Raw genomic sequence first — 26,637 nt, 5'->3', positions numbered from 1 at the left:
TCAGATGGAGATGCTTGAATATAGCTCTTCTATTTGTTTTTTGAAGTAATCTCTCAGTTCTGGTCTCTTAGCCTTTAATGTTGGTGTCAACAAACCGTTTTGCACCGAGAACATATCAGAGTGAATATAAATGGCTTTGACCTAAATTAAAAGAGGAATATATTTATAGCAAAGGTTACAGGCATCACACTGAATAAACATTAACTTTTTTTGCTGTGCTTCCCTCTGGTGGTGCCTTAAATCCAGAGCACTCTTCTGCTGAGTCCCCAAGATTTCCATCCCCTGCCCACAGAAGGGAGCTCTCCAAGAGAATGAGCGCATAAATTGCTTTTCTGTATCAAAGCCAGGCCAGAGCACAGCGAGGCAGCGCACAAGGGAGAGTGTGAGATCATCACTGCAGTTTCACACAGCTGAAAGGCACTGGAGGAGAGGGCAAGGGCAGGGAGAATTGTGCTAGGAAACCTCAACTTAACCCCACTGTAAAAGCAATCAAAACTGATTCAATATTGCAAAATTATCATGAAGCTTTTCAGGCACAAAGCATGTACATGATGATCATCTTTAGCTAATTAAAGTGATACAAATTTTTTAGCCTGTGCAAATGGCATTTCACAAGGCTGCCCTTGTTTGAGGCAGTGGCTCTGAGCACAGTGGGGAGCCTGGCAGCACAGATGGGAGTGAGCTTTTCCTTCCCGTGCTGGTGTGGGAGAAAGCAGAAAACTGCTGCGTGACTGGTCAGAGCCCACTGATTTAAGACAAAATTCCCCAGCCATCTGCTGCTTTTGTGATTCCCCAAGCCAGACTGCTTTGCAGTTTGTTTGGCTGGGAGCTGCAGCGATGTAGGCTGCAAATCCATTTTCTATTCCTTAGATATGTGATTCATCTTTCCCTGCAAGCATCATGGTCCAGGCCCTGCCCCCATGCAATCCTTCATAAATCAGTGTTCACACTATTAATGCTCCCCTGTTTGCTGCACTAGCTTTTAGATCCTGGAAGCTGATGGTTATAGAAGTCACACTTGTCATTCCCAAGACAGAAATCCAAGCTGCAGACGAGGATGGGGATGATAAAGAGTATCCCTATAAACAGGGGATCCCATTCCATGTGAATATTAGCCACAGTATCTGGCTCAAAATTTGGTTTTAAGATTACATACTGCAACAAAGATGAAGTTTTGAACCCTTTAATTTTGAAAATGGTATAATTTTTTATTCTATTCTCTTATTTTATTCCAATTTTTAGAACGATGACAAGGCTTTCCTCACTATTTTATACTTTAATAATTGTAAACTGCTGGTGGAATCAATTACTTGAGAATATTTCATACTGTGAAGACCATGACAGAGGCAAACAAGGTTTATTGGCACAGACAATTATGTGCATTAAAAACTATGCTTTATACTAAATTATTTTAAAATAAATTTCTTTTTGCTGTCATTTCATTTGCATAGGTAACTGAGAAATTAATAATAGGGTTTAATGATGCTTCTGCTCCACTCCAATATGGTGAATTACTCATTAGAATTATCACCCAGAAACAGTCTAAACAAAAAAGCCCTTGCTAATTATATATAATGATTAGGATGTTTGTTTTTTTCAACAGAAATAAGCGTTTGACATTTTAAAATGGGGTGGATAATTTTTCTGTGCTTTTAATTCTATGTGGACCGTGGTTGATTTCAGATCTCCCCTTCTGAAGTGTTTGTAGCTCTATTGCAGAAATATTTACACAAGCAGGAAAGAACTAGTGCCCAGACTAAAAATAAAGAAACCAGCAGCATTTCAAGGTCAGGTATAAGAGTAGTAATTAGTGACCCAATTTCTAACAGAGCTTTCAGTGGCAGAAAAGTCAGACTCCTACAGATGTTTATCTTGACCTCTGGTTGTCAGTCTGGAGATTATCCATGTCTCTGATTAAGATTTTGACCTCTGCACCCAAAACTTTCACTAAATTTAATTCAAATTTTAAACATGGGTGGTAAACAGAATCACAGCAAATCCATTTTTCTAGAGGAATAAATACAGCTTGCCAGGAATAAAGCTCTGTCCAAAAACATCATGTACAGCTGCAACAAAGATTTGTAGTAACATGATAAATGCCGACAAATCCCTCTTCTGTACAGACAAATGGCCTGTCTGAGCACACTGAATGTGTTTCATTTTACCTGCTCAAAGGAGTGAAGCCCACTCTCCTTCCCTAACCGTACCATGTCTTCCATTATCGCTTGCTGCAGTTCCTGCGTTAAAACACAGAAATTCCTCATGAGCTACCATAGTCAACCTTACATGCAATTAATGCTCACTGTTCACCAAAAAAAGTGTTTCTGAGCAAAGTTCAAGTGCCTTACTAACAGTTAGTATGTAATTAGCAAAACTCTGTTGTAATGTATGAGCATTACACTTAAGTGTGGTGATGTTAAGTTTCTCCTTGGTATGAAAAGTAAGGTTCTATTTTCTAACCAGCAGTGTGACATAGCTGTTAAATTTACAGTCCTTCAGCCATCTGCCAGACTTCAATGCAGAATCACTGCCCACAGACAGCAGTGGAATGGTTCAGTGGCATCAGTATTTACTGATGTGATCCAATGCAGTTCCTCAGTATTAGAGAGCATGTGTTTAAGACTGAGGTCCTTTTTATAGAATCATAGAATGCCCTGAGCTGGAAGGAACCCACAAGGACCATGGAATCCAACTCCCAGCTCTGCACAGAACAGGCCAAGAGTCATACCACGGGCCTGAGAGTGTTATCCAATTGGTCCTTGAGCTCTGTCAGAATTGATGGTGTGAACAGTCCCCTTGGAAACCTGTTCCAGCGCCCAGCCACCCTCTCTGCGAAAATCCTTTTCCTAATATCCAACCTAAACCTCCTCTGACACAACTTAGGCCCTTCCCTCTGGTCCTGTTGCTGGTCACCACAGAGAAGATCAGCAATAAGTCTTGTTTAGTTGTCTTATGTAAGAAATCTAAGCAAACACAAACTCTCCTCCTGCTGTACAGTTGTTTTCTGCAAGAGACTCTTAGCCCTCCCACACCAGTGCTGGTACCACCAGTCAATACATATCACTGGATCCAGGTGAACCCTACTGAATATTCAGTGAGGAAATAATTCTTGTCACTGAAATTGTCATTTCTAGACACAATATTGTGTACACATAATGCTACAGAAAAAAAAAAAATCTGTACTGCAGATACAAACCTTATTTTTACAGAGTTCTGCATATGTTCCTTCAAACCCTCTTTTCTTTGCCCAGCCTGGCATGACTTCAGAATCAGGCACCACAATTCCCACCAGGAAGGCCTGTAGGTAAAGGAGAAGGAGAGTTGCAGGTGAAAGCTGAACCATATTCCAGGGTCTACATTGAAGTGAATACACAAGTCAGCTGAATTTCTGCATGTTTACTACTTCTTGTTTAATGTCGTCAGTAGTTTGCTAATATATCGTCATGAAGTACATTCTGATGTCTGTGCCTTTTTCTCAGATAAAAGGTTGTCTGTGACTGCATTTACCAGCAGTTTTAATACCCTCAGTTGGGTTTGTGCTCCTCCTGGACATAAATAACCCACATGGCCCTGCAAATCCCAGGCAAACTCTGATGCCAAGGGAAGGCTCATGCTTGTGAGCCTTGAATGCAGAGGATGAATTGCCATGGCTTCAAAAGCTGTAGGTGTGTGTTTAAATGTGCAAATTAACAGAACAAGATTGGTCAGAATGGGCAGGCAATGTGGGGGGCAGCAGTGGCTTTGCCTTTTCCTGGCTTACCACAGGCATGGTGGCAAAGGACAGCATTTGAGACTCAAAGAGTGACACCAAAGCCAACTTAAAAGCTTGATCTTTGGTCACAGCATTCTCTAAGCTGCTCAGGGTCACACCAGCAGCTCAGTTCCTGCCTGGCTGTCAGCCAGCTCCAAAGCAGGAGGGAGCAATGTGGCATGATCCACTCCCATTTTCCCTTCCCTCAAGCCCAGCTCTCTGTCTTCTAACTCCTAAAAGTAAGATTTTCTGAAAGCTTGGTTTGTACCTGCAGGCTGTCTCCATGGACATAGATCTGAGCAACAGGGTCACTGCGGATGTAGATATTCTCTATCTTCTCCGGTGCAATGTATTCTCCCTGAGCAAGTTTAAATATATGCTTTTTCCGATCAATGATTTTAAGGGTCCCATTCTGTTAGGAGAAAGAAATGAGAATTCCCAGAGAAGTTATTTTACCACAGAAACTCAGCAAGCAGTCTGCCTTTAACAGAGCTTTCAATTGCCTGTAGTGCTTTCAAATGTTTATTCTGCCAAATATAAACTCAATCCTTTGTAAAGATAGAGCTGCTTGGAGACCTAAGTTCAGTCTTTGAAAATTTACTTGGGACAATAAAATTGTCATAAGAACTCTGTGTCCAGTACGCACAGGTAACCATTTTCCAATGTCTCCTGTGTGAAGCCAGCCGTCCTGGTCCAGTGCCTCAGCTGTCCTCTCTTCATCTTTCAAGTAACCTTTAAACACATTGGGTCCTTTCACACAGATCTGCAAAACAGCCAGGGGTGATGATGAATTATTTTCTTATTCTGCTATAAATACAAGTTAAGTATTAACTCACTAAAATTGAAATATTTTGATGACTGTGCTCCATGAAACTAAAATAGATTGAGTTATTAAACTATCTATGGATTTTTTCAAGCTAATGGAAATATGAAGTAGGGTTTACAAAACTGATTTGTTTGAAGTTGATTTGCATTCCATTTGCAGTTAAAAATAACAAAGTTATTTCAATAAGTTTAATATTTGTGTAGAATAGAAATCACAGCAATGTAGAGATTATAGCAATGTAGAAATCATAGCAATTCAGCTCTTCTTAGATGAACTAATTAATTCAGTCTTAGCAGTTCAAGGAATCAGGCTAGAAGTACTGCCACAGCTCCTTCTTCAATAATTATTTGCTGCTCTATTGTTAAACTTCCATTTTCCTTTCCTGATTGCACGATGTAACACATCAGCAACCATACACGCTACAAAGGTAAAATGATTCTATAAACTACTTCATACAGTGTTAACTAGTGAGAATTTGATATAAAAATGTGATTTGCTACCTCTCCTTCTCCTTTGGAAGCAAAATAATTCAGTTCTTCCACATCCTTCAATCTGATTAAGTTACAGGGCAAAGGGGCTCCTACATGACCTGGAAATCAAAGTTATCAAGTCACTTGTCATCTCTCCTATAAACAATAATTAGCATTTTATCATTAGTTACTTGCATAGTTGTAGATACACTGGTTGTTCTTGCAGGAGCTGTGTCTGTGTGCAGAAATAATTCCCTTAATTAAGGTTTTGCACTATTAAAACTAAATACCGACACCTCCTTTTTGGATATAAAACCTATTCTGAAATAGCATAGAGTGGTTTAGTTTGGAAGGGACCTTAAAACTCATCTCATTCCAACCCCCTGCTGTGGGCAGGAGTACCTTCCACTAGATCAGGTTTCTCCAAGCCCCATCCAACCTGGCCTTGATGTTACAGTCCATAATTTCCTAAAGGAATGTGCATTTCTTTTATTTCTTCAAATGGTGGAAGAAAATAATTACCTGATGTCCAGTCACCTGGAGTTGTAAAGGTGCATCCAGCTGTGCATTCTGTTTGGCCATAGCCTTCATAAACCTGACAAAGAGACAGGTATTTTTAAAGGATCCTAAAAGATTTTGCTATTACAAACTGAAATCCCCAGCATTGCCCTCTTTGCACAGCCCTGTGAGCTGAGGCTGCAGCTGCAATGTGTGGGTGCCCATTTGCCATGGGGACACTGTTCCTGGCTTCCACTGTGTACAAATTCCATTTACATGGCTCTATATCATTGAAAATAGGGAGATGATGAGTTGAGCACTTAGCCTTTGATTCAGGACATATGCTACACTATGAGAGGAACTTATTAGTGGGAAAAAGGTATTTTTGTGGTACATTTTGAAAATCCACCCTTTTTTTTTTCTGACTGATTTTAGGCCCTCAAGTGAGACCTTTCAGTTGCCCTGGGCATCCTCTCACAGAGAAATAGTGCAGGGACATCTCAGGTGGGTTAGGCTGATGTCTGAGGATAAGCTCTCTCCATTTATATGTAGAATAAAACTCATGTAATGAAGTTCCCAGCACTTGGACAAACACATTTAATTTCATATACTCAGTTTGGTGCTGAGAGATGGGTGGGATGAGCCTGTGGGTTTTTTCTGGGAGATGCCCAAAGTGAAAACATTTCTTGCCTGTTACTGCCATCCCAGGGATGTTCCCACCCCACTGAGCCCCAGGTGTACCAGGACTTTGCGGCTGCCTGAAGCCCTTCTGTTCGATCCATCCTGGTACAGATGTCCTAAATGCAGTTCTGAGGGTCTAACCCATCTCCTTTCTTAAACACCATGTGTTCTCTTGCTAGCAGTGGATGAACATCCCTGAGCAGGCACACAAACCCACCTGGCATCCGAGGGCAGCGCGGAGGAAGCCCAGGACAGTCGGGGACGCGGGGGCAGCGCCTGTCACTATCATGCGGACACACCCCCCAAGACTTGCCTGGTTGGTAGCAGGAGGGAACAAAAGAAAGCATCAGAAGCTACTGCACGTGGCAAAAACATGAGCTTGCACAAAATGCTCTCTCTAGGATAGATGTGCAGGATCTCCTGCCCATGGCATGGGGTCAGAATTAGATGAACTTCAAGGAGTCTTCCAACCCAGCCATTCTGTGGTTCTGTGATATGGCCATGTATGGAAATATGAGCTAGCTCTGAAGTTTTCCTGAGGGATAAAACCCCATTCAGTGTACAGAGACAGGAGTGCTCATGTCCCTGGCAGGACAAGCTGCTCAGCCTGGGCTCCTGCAACTGCTGTGCCTGGGCAGGCTGCAGACCCGGCTCTGGGAACTGCTGGGAAAAACAGACTCTTCCCCATCCAGTCTTCTTTGCTTATTTACACCTCACTGGTTTTAATGAATTGCCTCCCAAGCCCTCTAAAATAACGTTGTCCCTTTTTTAAGGCAGATGACCTTCAAATATTTCTGGAGGGTATTACATCAATTCCTGTGTCCTATTTCACTTCTTTCTCCTCCCCCTTCATTTCCTTTTCTTTATTCTAGAAGTAAAAAAGAAAACCCAGCACAAAAGAAAACAACTGCTGACTGAGTCTGCCCGTCTCGCCAGCCCTTGCATCAATATGCAGCCTGGCTCGCTCCCGGCTGGGTGAACTCTGCTATCTTTGCACACTGAGGACAACTAATCCACAGACCACAAGTACAGTCAGTTTCTTTAGTTAAAAATAAAGTGGCATGTCTCCAGATAAGTCATCCGATTAAAAAAATGAAGTAATTAGAGCCTCCTGGAGTAGTACAGAGCCCAAAAAAAACCTGGTTTAGAGCCAATTTATTTTCTTTTTTTACTGAGATGTGTGGGAAGCAGAAGGGCATTCTGATTTCTTTCTTCATGGTTGCTAAACCATGATTCATGTGTTCATTTTTCTTTACAACTTTATTCTTTTCCTAGGAGGGAAAGCAGGTTTGAATATGCCCAATTGAAACCCAGCCCTAAATCCAATCTTATTTGTTGAGATTTTGCAGAAAACTTTGGAGCAGCATCTCTTTGATCAGTGACTCCTTTCCATGACCACCTTTCTGAATTTTATTCCTAGATACCTTTCCTCCTCCCTCTCTCTTCTATGTTAGAGCTGCAAAAAATTTTTGGCCCTATTCCATAAATTAGTGCTGCTGAAGAGGGATGTGGCAAACATCATCTTAGCTTGCCTTGTGTTTCTCCATTTCCCTCTGGAAAGTTGTCCCTGAGAGAATTGAAATTTTGACAATAATTATGCATGGTGCTTAAAAACTAAAACAAACAAACAAACAAAAAAGGCAAAACTGAGCTACAAACTGTGCTCAGTTTCCTTCTTCTATTCCATTTTCCAGTCTTGTTCACTAGTGAGTAGTGATTGCCCACGGTTCATCATCAGGCCAGTGGACTACACTGACTTTAAGGAATCATAGAATCATAGAATTGTTAAGGCTGGAAAAGATCTCTAAGATCATCAAGTCCCACCATCAAACCAGCACCATCTTCACAACTAAACTATGTCCTGAAGTGCCACATCCACCCCCTTTTTTAACACTTCCATCATTCCCCTCGGCAACCAGTTCCAATACTTCACAATCCCACCAATGAAGAAATTTTTCCTGCTGTCTGAAACTGCCTTGTCAGAAAACCAGTCATTACTAGAAGAAACAATAATTCTTTGACTTAAGACTTATTTCTTGAATCTCTTACCTGTATTTTATTAAAGAAAAGTTTATCCCACAAACTGTCATTTCTAATGATGCCGTTTCGAACTTCAGCCTTTTTCCGTCTCGCTGCAAATTCCAGGATCCAGCGCTTGAGGGATGTGTCAGCCTGGCTGAAGATCTGCAGGAGCATGGGATGGCAGATGAAGTGTCACAGAGGAGAAAGAGCACTTCAACACCTGTTCTCCTCATGACACCCACACAGCCAGGTGGGCACAGTTACATTTGCAGCACAGGTAAACAAGGCTACACTGCGGTTTGTTAGTGGGGAAAAAGGAATGATGCGTTTTGCTCCATTCCCTATTGCACACATGGTTCCTTTGGGGGTGAAAAAAGACAGGATGGTGGTGCAGGCTTCAACTGGATTGACAGGGCTGCTCTTACTATATCATTTCTGTGGTAGGGTTCTGTGAAGTTCATGCAACCTGAGCAACAGGGAATAAACACCATGAACAGGTGTCAGTGGTGGCTGATGTGGTGATGGGGCTGCATTTACCTGAGCTTAATCAGGCACCGGCACAAACTCCACCTCAACAAATGAGAAATCCCCAGTGCCTGTCCCTTAATAAAGCACAGAAGCCTTGACCTTTGGGAAAAATTACATCAGTAGCTTGTGCTTAAGCTTGTCTTTAGCAGATAAATCTTCTGAGGAATAAATATTCCCAGCTAGTCAAACAGATTTACCATGATGACCAGACGTGCCTGTCTTAAATACCCTGCAATACCTTTACCTTAGTTTTAAAGATTTCTAAATCCAAAAGCCACTGTCAAATTTACACTGCCTAAATCCTCAAAGACTTTTTGAAATTTCTGATTTCCAGCTGCTGTTGCCACCAGAACAAGAGATTTGAGTTTCAAATCTGTTGAAGGGCACAAAAAGTCTTCATGCAGCCAGGTTTGGCTGATGTTTCTGTGATGAAAAAAAATCCTGTATCTCTGGAAACTTCACTGGTAACCTTAGAATAGTATAGGAGGCTAATACAGAGGGATTTCATATTCATATGTGATAGCTTTGTCTGGAGTCTGTGTAAATCATAATACAGACTTACACACTGAAAGAGCTGTATCCATTACACAGGGTGAGAACGTGTCTGCAGCAAGGCAGAAATAGTGTAATCTGCTTGAGAAATCTCCATGGCTAAGAATTCTTCCACATGAGTAGCAAAGGGACACAAACTCCATTGTTCCAAAAAGAGTGAAATCAAAATCCAGCTCACCTTGTCATACATTCTGTTCAGCAGCCGTGGCACGACGGGGAAGATGGTTGGCCGCAGTGCCTTCATATCATCAGACAGGAGGCGAATGTCGCCCTGGAAGAAGCCAATTCGCCCTCCGTGGCAGTACACTACAGACTGATGGGGAGAGAGAGGAACACATGTAACCCCTTGGCTTTCCATCCCCAAAGCAAAACATTCCTCCCAAGCACAGAAGCTCCTTTTCTGAATTTCTGCTTTGCAATGTGGCAAAAATGGGACTTCGGAAATACAATAAAGTAACAATAAATTTTGTGCAGAATAGAAATATCCAAATAGTTCTGGGCATTTTTCAGTACAAGCAATTCAGCATCCACCAGATTTACTACTTGTTCTGGAAGAACAAGGAATCAAAATTTTCCCTTCATCCCCTGCATATGGGGATGGAGAAATCCCAGTTAGGGTCAGAGTCTGGATCAGAACTTTCCTAAAGCCCAGCCCTCCCATGGCAGCTCACAGCATGAGGACCTATCATCAATACAGAAATGCAAAGTAAGAAACATCATAAAACACGGAGCAGCAGCCAATTTTTAGATGTTAATACTTTAGTTTTGTTTAAATACAACAATATAAACTACGTTAGCAATACAGTGCCTGATCCTGTATCCCAGAAATAGAAGCCCACTTCATGAAAGGTGCTTGACTTGTATGGAAACTACAAATCCAGAAGCCTTGTACTTGAAACAAAGCAGGGTGTTTTCCTCATCAGCAGAATGGAGCTCAATATGTGAGGTGGGGCAGAGGGGCTGCTGGCCATGAGCCAGCTGGTAGCTGGTTACTGGTAACCAGTAACCCTGCCAAGGAGCCATCACAGACTGAGTCAATCTGGCATTTTGTCACTGAAGAGCATTTGGAGACCAGCACTTCTCCCATGGTTTTACAGTGCATGGAGGAGAAAGTGTCCTCAGCAAGTGCCTGTGATGCCAGAGCTGAGCCCAGCCTTCCTGAGTAGACTGAAAACTTCAGCTCCCTTTTGTGGGCTTGTGTTCCCCAAACAAGTTGAAAATTCTTTAAGAGACATCTACATCTCTTGTGCAGCTCCTAAAAATCTGCAGTACTAACCAAATTACTCTCACTGCTCTGTCAGGCAGTTAGAGTCTCCATCAGCTGAAACCACAGGAATTTTACACATGTGATGTGGGTTTAATGAAAATCACACTGCTGAATCTGTGCTTTACACTGCACATGAATTTTAAAAAAAAGTAACCAGTGTGCTCATTGGGAATTGAAAATGACTAGAGGTTTTTAGCTTTAAAGAATGCATCTGTATGATTTTATTTGTAAATTACAAGAATGAATAATATTGGCTAAAACTAGGGACCCCGATGCAGTGCTTGCTGTTCAAAATGCTTTTGAAAATTACTTTTCAGCCCTTTTGAAAAAATCTTTATATTAAGCTGTTTCAGATGGAAGGTTAAACCTGGACCTCCTTTGGAGGCTGTCCCTTTCAGTACAGCAACATCCTGTGAAATTAAGGATTTCATTGTTTCTAATTTCTTTCTGAACAGATGAATTTTGAATAATTATATTCTTGTTTGCCTGAACAGTGCTGGCACACTGACCAAATTGCCTTGCAGGTGGAGAAAGGCTGGGCTGTAATTCTCTAAATCTTTCATGGGCTTTTACTTCCAATTTGTGAGAGTTTTAACAGGGAAAAATATATTATTTCTGGCACAGATGTTACTAAGAAGTGGGAGCTTTATATTCAGATGCTTGTCTGACTCAGAAAGTGTGCTTTCAGCCTGAAACAGGCCTCCCTGAGAAAGTACAGAGCTGCAACTGGATCTAGATCCAACCTTCACATACTGGATCTATTTTAAGTTTGCAGCTTCTCAGGCCAGGAGACCTGATGTGGCTGTCTCACCTGACTTGCCTAACTCACCAATTACAGCACAAGTCATCGCCCTTTTTTTTTCCCCCAAAGAGACATGGAGTCAGTTCTGTGGGCTGGCAAGAGCTTGAATCTGCCATAATTCCCAGGAGACACAGGCTCCAGTGAATGAACACCATGTGCTGCCCTGCCAGGAGGATCATGTGTCTCACCATGATCTCAGTTTCTTCTTTTTCAGCGTCTGCCAGGTTGGGGTTGGTTTTTTTTGGTTATTTATGCAAAAAAAATCATTTTAACTGATGTAGAAAATGGCATGAAATTATCTTGCCTCACACGACACTTCATCCTAGAGTGCTCTGAAAGTCTGCCCCACAATTGCTCAGGTAGCAGTAGCCATGAGCTGCATGAGCCATGAGTTTGGCTCATTGCTGAAGGGCTGTTTTTCAATCCCTGAGCCAGGTGTAAGCTGGAGAACTTGGGAAACTCTCCTGGCCTCACTCTGGACTCACAGCCATGTCAGTGAGACCATGGCTCTGGTGTTATGCACATGGCACTTCTGGAGTACAAGCCTTTTTAGTGCTACAAGATATCGCTGGTTATTTAGTATTTTATTCATTTTATTTAATTTTTTTTGTGGTTGGCGTGGAAAAAATACGATTTCCACTGACACCATGACCTTACCTGTACCATTCTCTCAAACATGTGTGCTAAAGGCAAATAGGAAATGTGTACATCCTCACAAGTAGGAGACCACTGACTCTGGAAGAAAACACAAGGAGCCCCACGAGGCCTCGTCAGTTCAGGCACGTTTCTTACCTGTATAACTCTTTCAAACATGTGAGCCAGAGGCAGGAAGGAGATGAGCACATCGTCCTGTCTCGGAAAGATCACTTTCTGCAGGTGGAGGGCATGGGAGACAGAAAGGAAAGAAACACTGACAGGAAGACAACAAGAAAGTCATAAAATAATAAAAAGAAAAATGGCACCAGAGGAGCAAAAGGGTAAAGATTGTCAAGAGAGGAGGGAGCGGCGGACACAGGGAAGCGTTAAAGCCACAGCATCATGGAGCTCAGTTAGCAGGAGGAGTAAAGAGCACAGAGATGTACACACAGGGCAATGGAGAGGGCTCTCCTTGGCAGAAGGCAGATTGTACCCACGCAGCTCTCGCTGGCAATGGAGGCTCACCCTGATGGAGAATCCCATTTTTATTCACTGCTTTCTACCAGGAGGTGCCAAGACCCTGATCTGTGCTCTCAGCTGTGTGCAAGCAGCAGGATCCTGGTGCAAACCTGCAGGAGCCCCCTGGACACCAGCAGGGCTCTGCAGGAGCAGCACTTTCCCACACTGCATACAGCCCATTCAAAAATCACAGTGTTACTAGAGTCAAAATTAGCCTTTTTTTCCTTTTCCTGGGTTAATAATTGGTTTGAATCAATGTGTTGTAAAACTAATGATTTAATCTTAGGCTTCAAAAACTAATTACTTCTGTTAGTGTTTCTCGTCATTTTAAGTGATTAAAATATTATTTTGAGGGCATTATGACTGTCCAACCAACAAGGGAAAGAAGGGAAGAAAAGTGGCCAAAGTCTTGATTTTGCTTTTTAACTCTCTCTTGAAGGCTGGAATAAACAAAGGGCCCAAGAGCCTTACCTAACCCATTCCCCAAAAGGAAATAACCTTTCTACCTGCATTTCTAGGGTACAGCTAGCTGTAATATTATGGATTAGAAAAACTGAAAGTTTGACTACCCAATAATTTGCATCAAGGCCAGTGGTTAGTGGAAAATGGGTATAAAAATCTATCAGGTCACAGTATTAACAGTTTATACCCACTTGCACCTCCACTGGTCAGAAGGAATCAATAGCTCATGACCTGGGATACAGTGGAGACAGACACAGGAGTTCATCCCTCAGGGGATATTTATTGAAGTTAAATCTGGGCTGGTCAAATTTGGGTATGGCCTCCCAGCCATCAGCCACCAAAGTCAAACATCTTTGGCCATGGGGGTGTTCTCAGCATCCCATTTCATATTATTGTGTCTGTCAGTCTGAATGAAGCCATTAGGGCCTGCAGATCTATTTATACATTATTTCAATTTGGCTTCATTTTCTACAAGCACAGTAATGCAAAACCTTCAATATCAACCAAGTTTTTTTTTTTTTTTTTTTTTTTTAATTACAGCTGTAAGAGCCCAGACAAAATAATCTGGTTTTAAATCAGACCAAAATTATGCCATTCAATTGCATTTCACAGTTGGCACAGTTGTCCAGTTAAATGCAAAAATGCAAACAGCTTCTTGGTATTTGAGAACAACCTTATAATAAAGCTCTGGACTCACTTAAAAATACATTTGGTTTGTAAAAATCACTGAACTAAGCAAAACTGCCACAAGAACTTGTAAACAACAAACCCAGAGAACTTCTCATTTTATTTCTTTAATTTATACTACCTTCAAATGCTTCACACTTTACTCTATTTCATTACTATGGACAGACATTACCCAAATCTTGTGGATCAGCTACAGACATTTACCCTCTGCTAGCAATACTCTGGTGACTGGAGATAAATTTACAATCACACCAGACTTGGGTCTCAATCTGATACCTTTGAGATTAATCAGGGTCCCACTCCATCAGCAAACACTAAATCCATTTTAGTGGACCAGTTCTGGAAGATGCCAAGTTCCCTCAGCTCTAAATTAGTGCCCTTTCAAAATAAACACCTGCCCTTAGAAGCTCAGGCCTCTCCACACCTCAGCTTTCATTTGTGCCTCTTGCTGCCACTGAAGCTCCATGCTGAGGAGCCCCCACTGGAATTTTGTCCTGCACACTGTGGAGGCACAGTCCTGCAAACATTGGAACATGTGAGTTCAGTGGGATTTCTTACATCACATGGCTGAGTTTCTTAACACCAGTGGTCTGGAAATCTCAGAAAATTCCAGGATTAAAGTAAAAAACTTCAGTAATTTCAACATCAACAATAAGACCAGTAAGGGGTATGAGGTAACCAATTGTCCATCCTATGTGCATGTAAGTACTTTATAGAATTCCTGTTCACTACCAGAAATTATTTAGATTTGTCTTATATAATATGTATAAAATCCTTACTATGTCATGATCAACTGATTTTGCTTCCTATATTGTTTCTAAACATGAGTTTACAGTTATGTGAAACAGATTATAAAGGCACTTGGCCAGCACTCTGCTATCTATGCTCTATTAGAAATATGTATAACAAAAACTGAACTATACTGGAATATCAATGAAATTAACCATTCTGGTAAAAAATCATGTATGTTCTTATATATATACACACACACACTTTGTATGCAGAGAGGTTTCAAATAAATGGTGACATTTTTGGGCACAATGGGACACACAGAGCACAAGAGGAGCTTGAACTCCTCTTCAAGCACCAGTTGTAACTGTATAGGGCTTGTGTGCTCTCCTAATTCTTCAAAAAGAGTTAATGAACTGATTTACAGAAGTCAGCATTGTTTCTCAGAAGCCCTTAGTGCCCTACAGAGCCTGGGAGCCAGAGCTGCAAAGAGGATTTAATGCCCTCCAGTACTGTAGATTCAGCCTTGCTCCATTTCCATGGATTTGGCCCTCTGAGCAGAAAAAATGTCATCTTTTATCTGCAAGAGCATCCTTCCAGCCCATATAGGGCCACAGCTTAACCCACACACCCTGCACATGGCAATGTTTTCTAGCTCAGGGTAATCACCTCCGTCACTTTCAAAAAGCCTGAAAAATCCGCCACCACATTTCCATGGGTCAGCATAGCACCTTTGGGATTTCCTGAAAGGAAACAGAGAGGAAGTTTAAAAGGTAAGCCAGAAGGTAACTTTCAAAAACTAAACAAATAAACCAAAACAATAAATGGTTAAAATATTATCTTTGATTCTTCAATTTTAAAACAGTAATTTTCACCATCATTTCTGTGCACTAATATGCACCAAAAACACTTCAGTACTCAAAACTTCATAAAGTGATACTAAAACAGAAATATTTCTCTTGGAGACTCTGGAAAACAGGTTCCAGCAGAAACTGCAATTTCTGAGAGTGCTCAAATGGAGCCACTCAATGAGCACAGCCGTCTGACTTGGCTGGCTGTTCCAGCCTCTCTTGGGAGGATTTATTTCATCCAGATTTTGACTAAGAATGATCTTGAACACCAAGAAATGCTGCTAAAAGGCTGTTATACTCTTACTTAGCCAGTACTCTGGGTAACATGAGAAATGCAGAGACCAGTGCAGGTAAAAATTAGGCTACAAGAAGACCCTTTGAGACTACAATTAAGGGAAGTAATGAATAGTATCAGCAGCAGAGGTGTCTTGAAGACAGCCCTAAACCCACTGGGGAGCCAGCAGAGCCCCTGTGTTTTGTTCTAGAGCTGGGCACTGCCCCTACAGCATTTCATCCACCACCAACAGGCACCTCAGCACCACCAATATTTGCCTTTTTACACTCCTTTTACACATGGTCAGCTGACCATGGTACACCTCTTGCATTTCATATCTTTTGGACACCAAAACAGTGTTTGTTAAGCAAATACACAGGCTGGAACCTCCATGTTTACAAAAAAGTGGCATGGAGGGCTCTGCACATCCTCCTATCACAGCACTGTCCCTTTTCATCACCCTCCAAGGCTTTACTTGTGAAAATAAGGTGTAGCTCAGCTCAAATAAAGATTATGGGGCCAGCCTCTTTCTCTCCAACATGTTTTTAAGCAGATTGTTTTAATTCCATCACACCACTGCCACGTAGTTCCTGCTGCTCTGTGCGAAGGCAGATCAGGGGAGCTTTACCTGCAGGTGCCCAGTGTGTCCCCAGAACAGTGGGCATGAGCAGCCTGGCAAAGCTCCTTCTGCCTTCCTCAGATTAGGAAGAGACTGTGGTGCTTTGTGAATATGTTTCAGCACAGGAATGTATGTTTAATCCTCTCATTTCAGAACAGTTTGAGGGCTGTGTTGCTAGCAGCCCCTCCAGTGTGGGCATGGGCACAGACATGGGCACACTCAGCACTGAGCCCTTTGCCCTGCCAGCACCACCACTATCACTCTTACTCAGCCTCCCAAATAATTAAAGGCAGGCACAAAGAGCAGTAGCAATTGTTGCATACATTTATTGCAAAAGAGCAGGGTAATTTTAACACAATATATTATACTGAAAATCCCTATTTGCTGCTCCAAGTGCCTTGAGTAATTCAGTCCCAAACTCTTGCAGATGAAGCTGGTGCACAGGAGGCTGGTTTGGTCCCATCTGAAGCTCAGGGGTGAAGCTAGCAGCTTTGCCAGCCATGGCTACTCCCATGCTAATGTGTTGTACCAGCAGGCTCACACACAGGTGCCAAACCAGCCTGGCAGGTTATTTTCACAGCTGGTGCACACATGGATGCAGGCTCCAAGGAGCATCCATGAACAGGTGTCAGTTGTGCATAAACACCAGGACTCCAAAATCCCTTGTGTTACTGAGCTGTGTCCAGCCAAACACTGGTGCTCAGCCCCTGCAGTTCTAGAAGCAGCTGTGCTCCTGCAGTGTCACAGTGGAGAGGATGTGCTCAGTACTGGTTTGGAAACTCAAAACTGTGCCCTCTGGCACACATCTGATCCCTGCGCCCTTACAAAATTCTTCAGATGTTTTTTTAGAGGATTTCAAGTGTTCAGTGCCAGACTGGGTGGGGCTTGGAGCAAACAGGTCTAGGTGAAAGTGTCCCTTGCTGTGGCTGGGAATTGGAACTAGACATGCTTTGAAGATCTCTTCCAAGCCAAACTATTCATGATTCTATGAGATTTCTCAGATGTTTGATTCATTTGCTCACTCCACCTCTGACTTGAATGCAGATTCAGCATCTCTGCCATGCCTGGAAGCAGTGTTAACAGTGTTAACATCCTGACTCCTTCTTCTGCATTCCTCTTCTCACACAGGCTCAACACCCTGGACAGGCTGCAGTGATGATGGTGTCTAAGCAGAGCAGCAGTGTTGGAGCCAGGAGAGCCTCCATCAGGAGAAATCCAGAACAAACCATGCTGTTATGGGACAGCTGCAGCTTTTTGGGTTGGGGGACTCCTGCAAGCTTTAACCTTCCTTAGTAGTTCTAAGAGTTAACCTAGCAAAAATAGCTGCCCCTTTCTATGAGCCCTTTCCCAGAATTACCACTTTGAGAGAAGAGGGTTGGCAGGGATGCTGCTTTTCTATTTTAAAAAATCAATGCAATTTCTGTAGCACTGTTCTTGTTTGAATTTCCTCACAAAGACAGGCCCAGTGAGTGTCCTGTTACAGAATGGATACCTTGCAATCCATTAATAACCCAGGAATGTCAAGTCCTCCTTATCTTGGTGCCAGGCTTGTTTGGTAGTTCTTATAAGCAGTAGTAGAACCTTTAAAAGAATAGAAGAACTTTTTCCACATTGCCAAAAGGATCTTTCAAGTGCTCCAGGACAAATTTGATGGTGTGATCCAGGAGTGTTCTGGGATGCCAGCACTTTCCTCTACTGGGGAGCTCTGGCAAAAAGGAACATGCACTGCCAGGCTGAGAGAAACCACTGGGAAGCAACTTTTATCCACCTGGATCAGTAGATCCTTGAGGGAATGACAGCTGATTGATTTCTCTGGAGTAGCCAACATGAAAAATTGTATCCTGACAGTTTGGGGATATCTATGTATCTCTGGCCCATTTCCAAGTGCTGATGGCTTCTTGGCACAACCATGGAAGTTGCTCTTGTCATCCAAGATCAGCAACCTCAGCCTCTCTTCTCTCCCTGAGGAGGCATTGGGGCATCTGTCAAAGAAAAGCAAGTGTTAAAGTCTGCTCCTGGGGAATTCTTTGCAATTCTACAGTTTTCAGGTGACAAATTCTAGAGCAGAGATTTTTTTCACACCATATAAAAATATTTAAAGCCCTTTGGAATTGGAAAAGCCCTAGAGATCATATCCTTTGGAAGAAAATTCTAAATTTAGTCACTAAAAATTACATGGGCTATATAAAACTCTTGCATCAAGCACAATGTAGAAAATGGACCAGAGTGTTGATGCAACCTCTGGAAAAGGCAGAGAGTGATGTGCAAAGTCCTGCAGCAGCAGAGGATGGGCTCATGCATCACAAGTCATTGTTATGAGAGGGTTCAGTTTGAGATGATTTGCAAAATTGGAAATCTCTGATTTGGATGGGAGAAGGGAAATGATCTTCCTGGTTGTCCTATTTCTGTAACTGGGCATGTTTCTAAGAAAAGCACAAAATCGGAAACTGGCCCATGATTGCATCTGCAAATAAAAAAGAAAATCAAAAGAAACCTTCTCTATGCAGAATTTCTTATTTAGAAATAAAAATATCAACAACAACGTGACTTGAAAAATAATTGCCCTGCACTTGAACATGCACAGAAAAACACTGCCCTGCTGGATCCACAGCATGGCTCCTTCCATTTCCACTGCTCCCATTTGTGCCCAGCCACTTTGCACTCACTCTGTACATGGCTGTGATGTTCATGTCCAGCACTGAGTTCAGTCTTTCCCATTTAGGAATTCCCAGTGCTGGACCAGAGCAGAGTCACAGGCTCCTTTCCCTCAGTGCTCTGCCCTGGGCAGTCTGAAGTGCAGATATCAAGACTAAGGACCATACACAAAGGTAAGACACCCAAACCCTTTTACTACATCTTGAGCTTGTACTTGGAGCTGATAAAGCAGTTGCCTACCTGGTCTGAAGCACAGGTCTCTTCTGGGAGATGGAGGATGAAGGTGTTCCCTTGTGCTCAGCCTGACCTGCCATCTGAGGAGCACCAGCAGCTCCCAGCATCTTCTGCTGAGACCAAACTGAGGATGCTTTGGCACAGGATCAAGCATTAGGCAATCCCAAGAGCACAGGTGGATCTGGAAGAGCTGCTCCAGCAGTGCCTGGAGTGTGGACCTTCTCTGCAGGCAAGTGTAAAAGCAGTGTCCCAAGCAGTGATGCCTTGTGCATCTGCCCATACAGCTTTCAGGGAGATGTTACAGAGGCTGAGCTCCCAAGAGTAGGAAATTCCTGCAAGCTGATGAAGACCAGGGTCTGAAGAGAGGAGAAAGAACTGCCTCTGCTAAGAACAGGCAGGAAAATGATGCTGCCCCTCTCTCCAAGTAAAAGAGGCCAGTAGCACACGAGTGCCAGCACCACAGGCTGCCCAGGCTCATCCCAAACCTCTCCAGCACTTGGTGCCATGAGCAACACACAAGAAGAGGACCTTGGTGAGGCTGGAGACATCAATGTGCTTAGGATACAGAGAATAGAAAGCTCTGGAACCACATTTTTTTTAACATTTTCAAAAGATAAATACCAATCAACCAAGTGCTTTACAGCTACACAACAAAATGGGAAGCAGACACATGGATGGATTTTCAGACAACTGGAAAATCATACTGGCAAAGTGCATGTCAGAGAATTCAATCGAAAAATAAATATATGATTATTTTTAATTTACAATCTACAGAAGTATATAAACCTATATAGTCATAAGTATTAAAAATGCCTAGAAATATCATTACCATATCAGTATAATAGCAAGTTTGTATATAGTGAGGTTGGATTATTAATTAATTTCATAAGATATTCTAACATTTCTAGATTAAAATGCCTCTTTTACCTGTAGTGCCACTAGTAAAACAGACAATTGACAGATCTTCTGGTCGAGGAGGCTAGAAATACAAAAGGAGATAAAGAAAATCACATCAGTCAAATGCAGATGTGTCAGTGGTAGAGACTGTTGACATTGTACAAACCTAAAGATCAAACCAATTATGTTTTTGCTCTGACATAAAAAGCTATAATTCCCCTCAGCATATATAACCAGGTTTCTTCAGCTGATGCAGGCTCTATTCTTCCCTTTATGCTGTGCTCCAGCTGCACCAAAAGCATGCCTTAATGTTTGTCTCACAGTTCGTATTTTCCAAGCCACCACCTATATCTTTAGACATGTGGGACAACTTGAGATAATTCATCAATTTCCAGGTCAATTCTGGAAAGAACTCCACAACAGGGGACAAGATTCCAAAGCTGCTGACTGTTCTCATTTCCAGCAGCATCTCTGTATTCTCAGCACCACCCTGTATTGCACTACTTTGGGTCATGAATGATTAAATAAACAGCTTGAATATCAGAAGCTGCTTTTGAGAGCTTTGTATGAATATGAGCAGCCAGTGAAAAATATCAAAGCAATTTTCCCAAAATATCCCATATAAATACTGCCAAGTAGTGTTTCTGAACTGCAGGAACCCCAGCAGAAAGTGAAGGGTAGAGACACATTCCCCCAGTGCCACCAGGGTAAGGTAGTGGAATTAGGGTAGCTGAACAATGACATTTAATTACTGTCCCATTAACACATTCATAGAAGGATGAGCTATCTCAATTAAGTGTTCCAGGTAGAGGGAATGAAGCAAATACTGCTTTATTCCCTCTATCTGGAACACTTAATTTATACCCCTATGGGAGTGGTGAAGCCCTGGCACAGGTTGCCCAGGGAAGCTGTGGCTGTGCCATTCCTGAAAATGTTCCAGGCCAGATTGGACAGACTTGGAGCAGCCAAGCACCCATGGAAGGTGTCCCTGCCCATGGCAGGGGGTTGGAACAAGATGAGCTTTAAGGTCCCTCCTGCTGCAGTTGTAAGTGGGAAAAGCAACAAGCCAACACTCACCACAGGCACGTGTCGACTCTCACGGCCACAGTCCTGGAAGAGATGAAAGCAACAAAAGTGATTTCCACCTTAATTCCTGCAGTGTAACCCATTTGCTAATAATCTGCAAACCACTAAGGGAGAGTGTGAGCTAAAGCAGACAAATTCCTAGCTGGCACTGAGGACATCTTCATTATCCTGAGCTTTTTGCCTTAACTGCAGCGCCTTCCTTGGATTTCAAGTAGTGTTTGGGTTGGTTGAGCTGCACCCAGGGTGTTTCAAACAAGTGTGAGGCTGCAGGCTTACATGTAGTGTGGATGAGGGTCCATAGCAATGCAGAGTCCCCAGGCAGGTGCAAAGGAGAGCTGCTTCATTGCAAAAAAACAGGCCTTTTTAAGCAGTTAACCCATTATCAGTTACATGGCTTTAAAGCATAGCAAACATAATTCAACCAACCACAATGTGAAAACACAATGGTTATATAACTTGTTTTCCTACCCCTAATTCAGCTGAGTCTCTTTCCCACAGTCCTTTTCTACTTAGCCAAAGTAGCAGGCCTGAGCCATGATTTTATAAGGCCTTCCTTTTGTACAGTTTTACGTATTGGTAACATTGTATGGGGACAATGTCTCAAATAACAACCCCCTTCCCATGCTTAAATAGCAGCTGATAGCATATTTGAGGACAAGGAATTGAAATGCTGGCTCTGCTACCAACAAGGAATAACACCAAGAGGCAAGTGCACCAAGCATCAGCATTATCAGCCACAAGCTGCTCTTTTGTGCTCTCCAGACACTGACCCTGGCACACAATTCACAAGTCCCTGTGCACTGTACTGTCTTTTTACAGATATTACAAAAAATAGTAAAAGAGGAGAGAGAGGAAGCTCACCTCCACCTCCTGCATGGTCTGGATCCGAACCCCACAGCTCTTCCCTCTCTCTGCCAGTTCCTTCTCAAATGGGTCCATCAGGATGATAGACCTCAGGCCTGGTGTTTCTTTCCTCTCCACGTGGTCAAGGAGTATCCTGGCTTTTTCAGGCTTGTCACAAATGACCGTGGAAATGTCAGCTGCAAGAAAAACAGCCAAACAAGCTGTTTGCAGTAAATCTTTAATGCAAGACTAGCTCATAGCTAACACTATATCACTTTTGATGGACACTCCAGGCTACACCAGAAATCCTGGCATTCGACACATGCTTCTCTTGAAAAATGAGGAAACAATGCAGTCTTAGCTAACCTAAGTCAATGTGAAAGCTGTAGCTGACATTTACGATTATTCTGGGAGTCAGTTCAAAATATTAAAATTGGTCCCCACATGCATTAAAAAATCTAGGAGGCAAAATATCAAGCAACACAGGAGTGGGTGGCCATGGAGTAATTCCCACATCCAGAGCAGCCCTTATCCATGGCTATGCAGCACTGGACACGTGGAAAATGTAACAGAGGCAGCACAGGGACACACAGCTTCTCAGGAACCTCTCTAAGTGAATTTAAGACACTCAATAAGTATAATCACAGTGCCCCATCCCTGGAAGTGTTCATGGCCAGGCTGGATGAGGCTTGGAGCAACCAGGTCTGGTGTAATGTGTCCCTGCCAATGAAGAGGGAGCTGGAACCAGATGAGCTTTAAGGTCCCTTCCAACCCAAACCATTCTGGGATTCTATGATCATCTGTCTTTCAGAAGCAGAAAATGAACCACTCTGAGCAACAAAACTGAGATCACAACAGTTTGGATTTTACCTGTGTTGACAATGTACCGAATGGCTCCAGGACCTAAGGTGTCATATAGGGGAACCACCACCATGGAATAGGTGTAGCAAGCCAGCTCAGAGATGATCCACTGAAGGAGAACATGGAAGCACAAAGGTGAGAAGGGGTCTCAAGAGCAGATATAACTTGAGAACAAGCTGACAGGTCAGGAACATTATTAATACAATATCAAATTGGACATAAAATCTCACCTCTGGGCGGTTTTGAGCGAAGACGCCAATGAACTGCTTCGTGGATGGCTTGCAGCCCTGCTGCAAAAGGCCTGAACCCAGAGCTTCTGCTCTTTCAGCCACCTGGAATTTGGAGAGGAAAAAATACATTAAAAAAGAGGAATATAAACAATAACAAATTAAGCAAAGACTTACAGGGAGGCTCTCAAATTATTGTATTTCCTATCTAAAAGTCCAATTTTTATGTTATCATGAACCATCATTAGCTGACTAGCAGTTGATGAGGTCGGCGATGCCCCATGGCTCCAGAGTGCCTCAGTGCAGCTTTCAGGAGTGGCCTCATGGCTTGGAGCCAGCCCCTGAAAGCTGACACACCCCTGTAACACCTGGATGTGCCAGGGTGGGGACAGCAGGAAGCATCACACAGTGCATGAGCAACCCCCTGGTCTAACGTGCAGGCACCCCAACACCCCTTCTTGGGTTGGGCAGGGGAAGAGGATGCACAGTGGGTGTCACATCCAGCTCACCTCCTTGTAGGAAAGCCACTGGTAGGGCTGCTTGGGCTTCCTGAAGCCCAGGCAGGGGCCATTCTCTGAAAGACACAAGCAGAGATGATGAGTTATAGGGAGGCAGTGCCAGGAGTTAACACATGGGGCCACGATGTGGGGGAACCCTCCAGGAGTGAATTCATAGTTAATGGATTGGTTCTCACAGCAATCTCCAGCAAATTACACACACAAGTGCATCTGATGGGAGATGAGCTGCTGGGATCCCCCAAAAAGGCTTCAGTCCACCCCACTGACAGCAGCAGTTTGCCTCAAACCGCCTCATTAAAAGACACTTCTCCAAAGGTCACATGAGCATTAGTGTCTGAGAAGGGCACTCATCCCACTACTTGTGCTGCCTTTTGATTAAAAAAGGTGAAAACTACTATATTTAGCCTGGCCTACTCTGGAGGAAGGTAAAACAACACACAGCAGTGTGTGACCAGATGAAAATTTGAAAAGTTTGAATAATTTGCTAATGGTATCTACTTGCAGAAATCCATTCCTCCATACACCTACTGAGTCCTTCATCTACCCCTTGATCTTATGGGGCAGAATATGTGCAGATCTTCTGGGGTTTTTTACGGTACCAAAAATACTAATCTGACCATGACATTTGTGCATCCAATGAGGCAGGACACCATAAACAGCAGACATGGAAATAGTTATGGTAGAGCAGGGAAGAGTCATCGTGGCTCCCTGGAGTGGGAACTGATGTCTCTCATGAGTGTGAGAGCTCTGTGACAATACCAGTGACCACGGAGTAAGAACATCTGCATGGCCTGGTCCCCACCTCTCCCAGCTTCTGCTCCTAGACCTCCTCACCACTGTGCTCTCACCAGAGATGCTGAATCCCCTCCTGAAGACCTCGTACATGGTCCTGGCATCATCGTAGTAGTGCGTCAGCAGCTGCGGGCTGTCCCCGATCACCGAGCGGCGCGCCCCGGCCAGGCCCTGCGTGAGATGAGGTGACACGAGATGACACAGCCAGCAGCACTGCTCAAGGGGTGGGAGATGGGGAAACCCCCACCATAAAGCAGCACACTCCCCAAATGCCAGCAAGACTTCTGTGGCCACCACCTGACCCAAGACCCAAAGCGATGCGGTTGGAATGAGATCATCTTTAAGGTCCCTTGCAACCCAATCTGTCCTATGACTTCCAGGCATGCAGATCGTGGGGAAAGCCAGCTGGGGTTGCCCTCACCTCGACCTCAGCACCTCAGGGATAGGGAGAGCCCTCTGGTCACAGAGGAACACTTGACCCAGCTCATTGTCACTGAGATCATTGATATTTCCCTAGGGAATTTAATAAGGAATTATGGATCTGGAAGTAATGGAGTGGGGATGTGCTGGGGGAAGCAACTGCTCTGGGCTCCACAGGTCTCCAGACTAGTACCATGAACACTTCCACAAGGACATCCAGACCTACATGAAGGACAGACCAAGGCAGAGGCCAGCCCCCAGGGCCATGAGCTCAGCAGAGGTGTTTTAGGAGTGAGCAACCAGGGTGAGAATGAGCAAACCAGGACTGCACTGGGAGTCAAAAAAAAAAAAAAAAAAAACTAAATCTAAAAACAACTAATTAGTTTCTCCCTAATCACAGGGAAAAACTGCCTTGAAAAATGTAAATTCCTCCCACCCTTTTAAAAAGCTGTTGGAATTAAAGACAATAACATCTTAGAGGGAACATCACAAAAGGCTTTAAAAATTCTCATCCCACTTTCAGATATTAAAATAAGCAGAGACAATACTCAGAAATATTTCTGTTATTTAAGACAGAGCCACATCATTAAAGCCTTTTGCAAGGATAACAATTAGTAACTCCTCAGCCTCTAAGCATGGATTCAGGTTTACTTTTTCTTACTATTACCAAGTTTGCAGCACCAAACTCAGCAATGGGCACACATGGAAGAGTGCCAGGTGATCTGGTCTCATCAGCTGTTGCCTTTCAGTTGTTTCTCCCATGCAATGGCAGTGCCTCTAATTTTTGGCCATGGATGGTTGAGCAAAGCTAAGATCAAAATTTTACTGAAAATCTAAGAGAATAACATGCTGTATTCTAGTTTTTTAGTTTACAGGAAAAGGTGAATTAAGGGGTGAAGTGATCCCTGGCACAGTGCATTACATGGTTGAGGTTGGAGTACTACCAAAACAACAATAACAAAACAGCCTTCCTGGAGTCCCCTTTGGACATAGATCTGTAGAAACAAGTCCAGAGGAGCCATGAAGGTGATTAGAGGGATCCCTATGAGGAAATGCTGAGAGAGCTGGGGTTGTTCAGCCTGAAGAAGAGAAGGCTCTGGGGAGACCTTAATGAAAGGGACCTACAAGAGAGCTGGAAAGTGACTTTTTGCAAGGAAACATAGTGACAGAACAAGAGGTAGTGGCTTCACATTGACATAAAATAGGTTTAAATTAGATGATAGAAATAAATTCTCCCCTGTGAGGGTGGTGAGGCCCTGGCACAGGTTGCCCAGAGAAGCTGCGGCAGCCCCGTCCCTGCAAGTGTTAAAGGCCGGGCTGGATGGGGCTTGGAACAGCCCGGTCCAGCGTCCATGGCAGGCGGTTGGAATGAGATCATCTTGAAGGTCCCTTGCAACCCAATCTGTCCTACGACTTCCAGGCATGCAGATCTTGGGGAAAGCCAGCCGGGGTTGCCCTCACCTCGACTTCTTCCGACTGCATGCGCAGGTCGCAGGGCGGCTTCACGGCCCGGGGCCGGCTGGCAAACCAGTAGGCGACGACGGCCGCGAAGGCACCGATGCCCACCAGCGCCGTGGCCGGCAGGTTGCGGAAGAACTGGCTGAGGTCATCGAACTCGGGCAGTCGCAGGCTCCGCAGGATCTCCTGAGCCTGCATCTTCTCCACCAGCGAAACTGCAAACTCTGCGAGAGCCAGAAGGATGGGTCAGGTCGGGTGAGGTCAGGCTGCGGACGGGCAGAGGCAGCACGGGGCTCTGGGAAGGGGAGAACATGCTTTGCCTCATCAGCCGTCACACACAGCCTGCTCTGCTGAGCCACGGGCTGCCTGCCAGTGGCCACCCTAACTGAGAAAAACTGCATCTATGGAAGAGACAGAAGAGAGGAGGAAGCATCCGTAGCAGGGTGAGCTGGAACAGACAGCTCACTCCCTA

The 26,637-nt window shown here is 43.6% G+C and overlaps 1 protein-coding gene across 1 annotated transcript; it reads right to left on the bottom strand.

Annotated features, from left to right (window-relative positions):
- On the bottom strand, positions 1-26,378 carry ACSL6 (acyl-CoA synthetase long chain family member 6; the record flags this gene model as incomplete). Its single annotated transcript, XM_084215636.1, has 20 exons — positions 26,169-26,378; positions 24,344-24,458; positions 23,487-23,551; positions 22,981-23,082; positions 22,760-22,859; positions 21,908-22,086; positions 21,038-21,070; positions 19,991-20,042; positions 15,100-15,173; positions 12,190-12,267; positions 9,507-9,641; positions 8,276-8,410; positions 6,444-6,539; positions 5,570-5,642; positions 5,078-5,166; positions 4,398-4,514; positions 4,020-4,163; positions 3,197-3,298; positions 2,166-2,237; positions 1-141 (listed from the first exon to the last, which is right to left on the bottom strand). Exons 1-20 carry the CDS (start codon positions 26,361-26,363, stop codon positions 1-3), a joined length of 2,097 nt encoding a protein of 698 aa, XP_084071762.1. The 5' UTR covers positions 26,364-26,378.
- Between the last annotated feature and the right edge of the window lie 259 nt (positions 26,379-26,637).

This window comes from Fringilla coelebs, assembly GCF_963513975.1.
Source record: "Fringilla coelebs genome assembly, chromosome: 15".
In the NCBI taxonomy this organism is placed as follows: Eukaryota; Metazoa; Chordata; class Aves; order Passeriformes; family Fringillidae; genus Fringilla; species Fringilla coelebs.
This window is presented reverse-complemented; position numbering and strand designations above follow the sequence as displayed.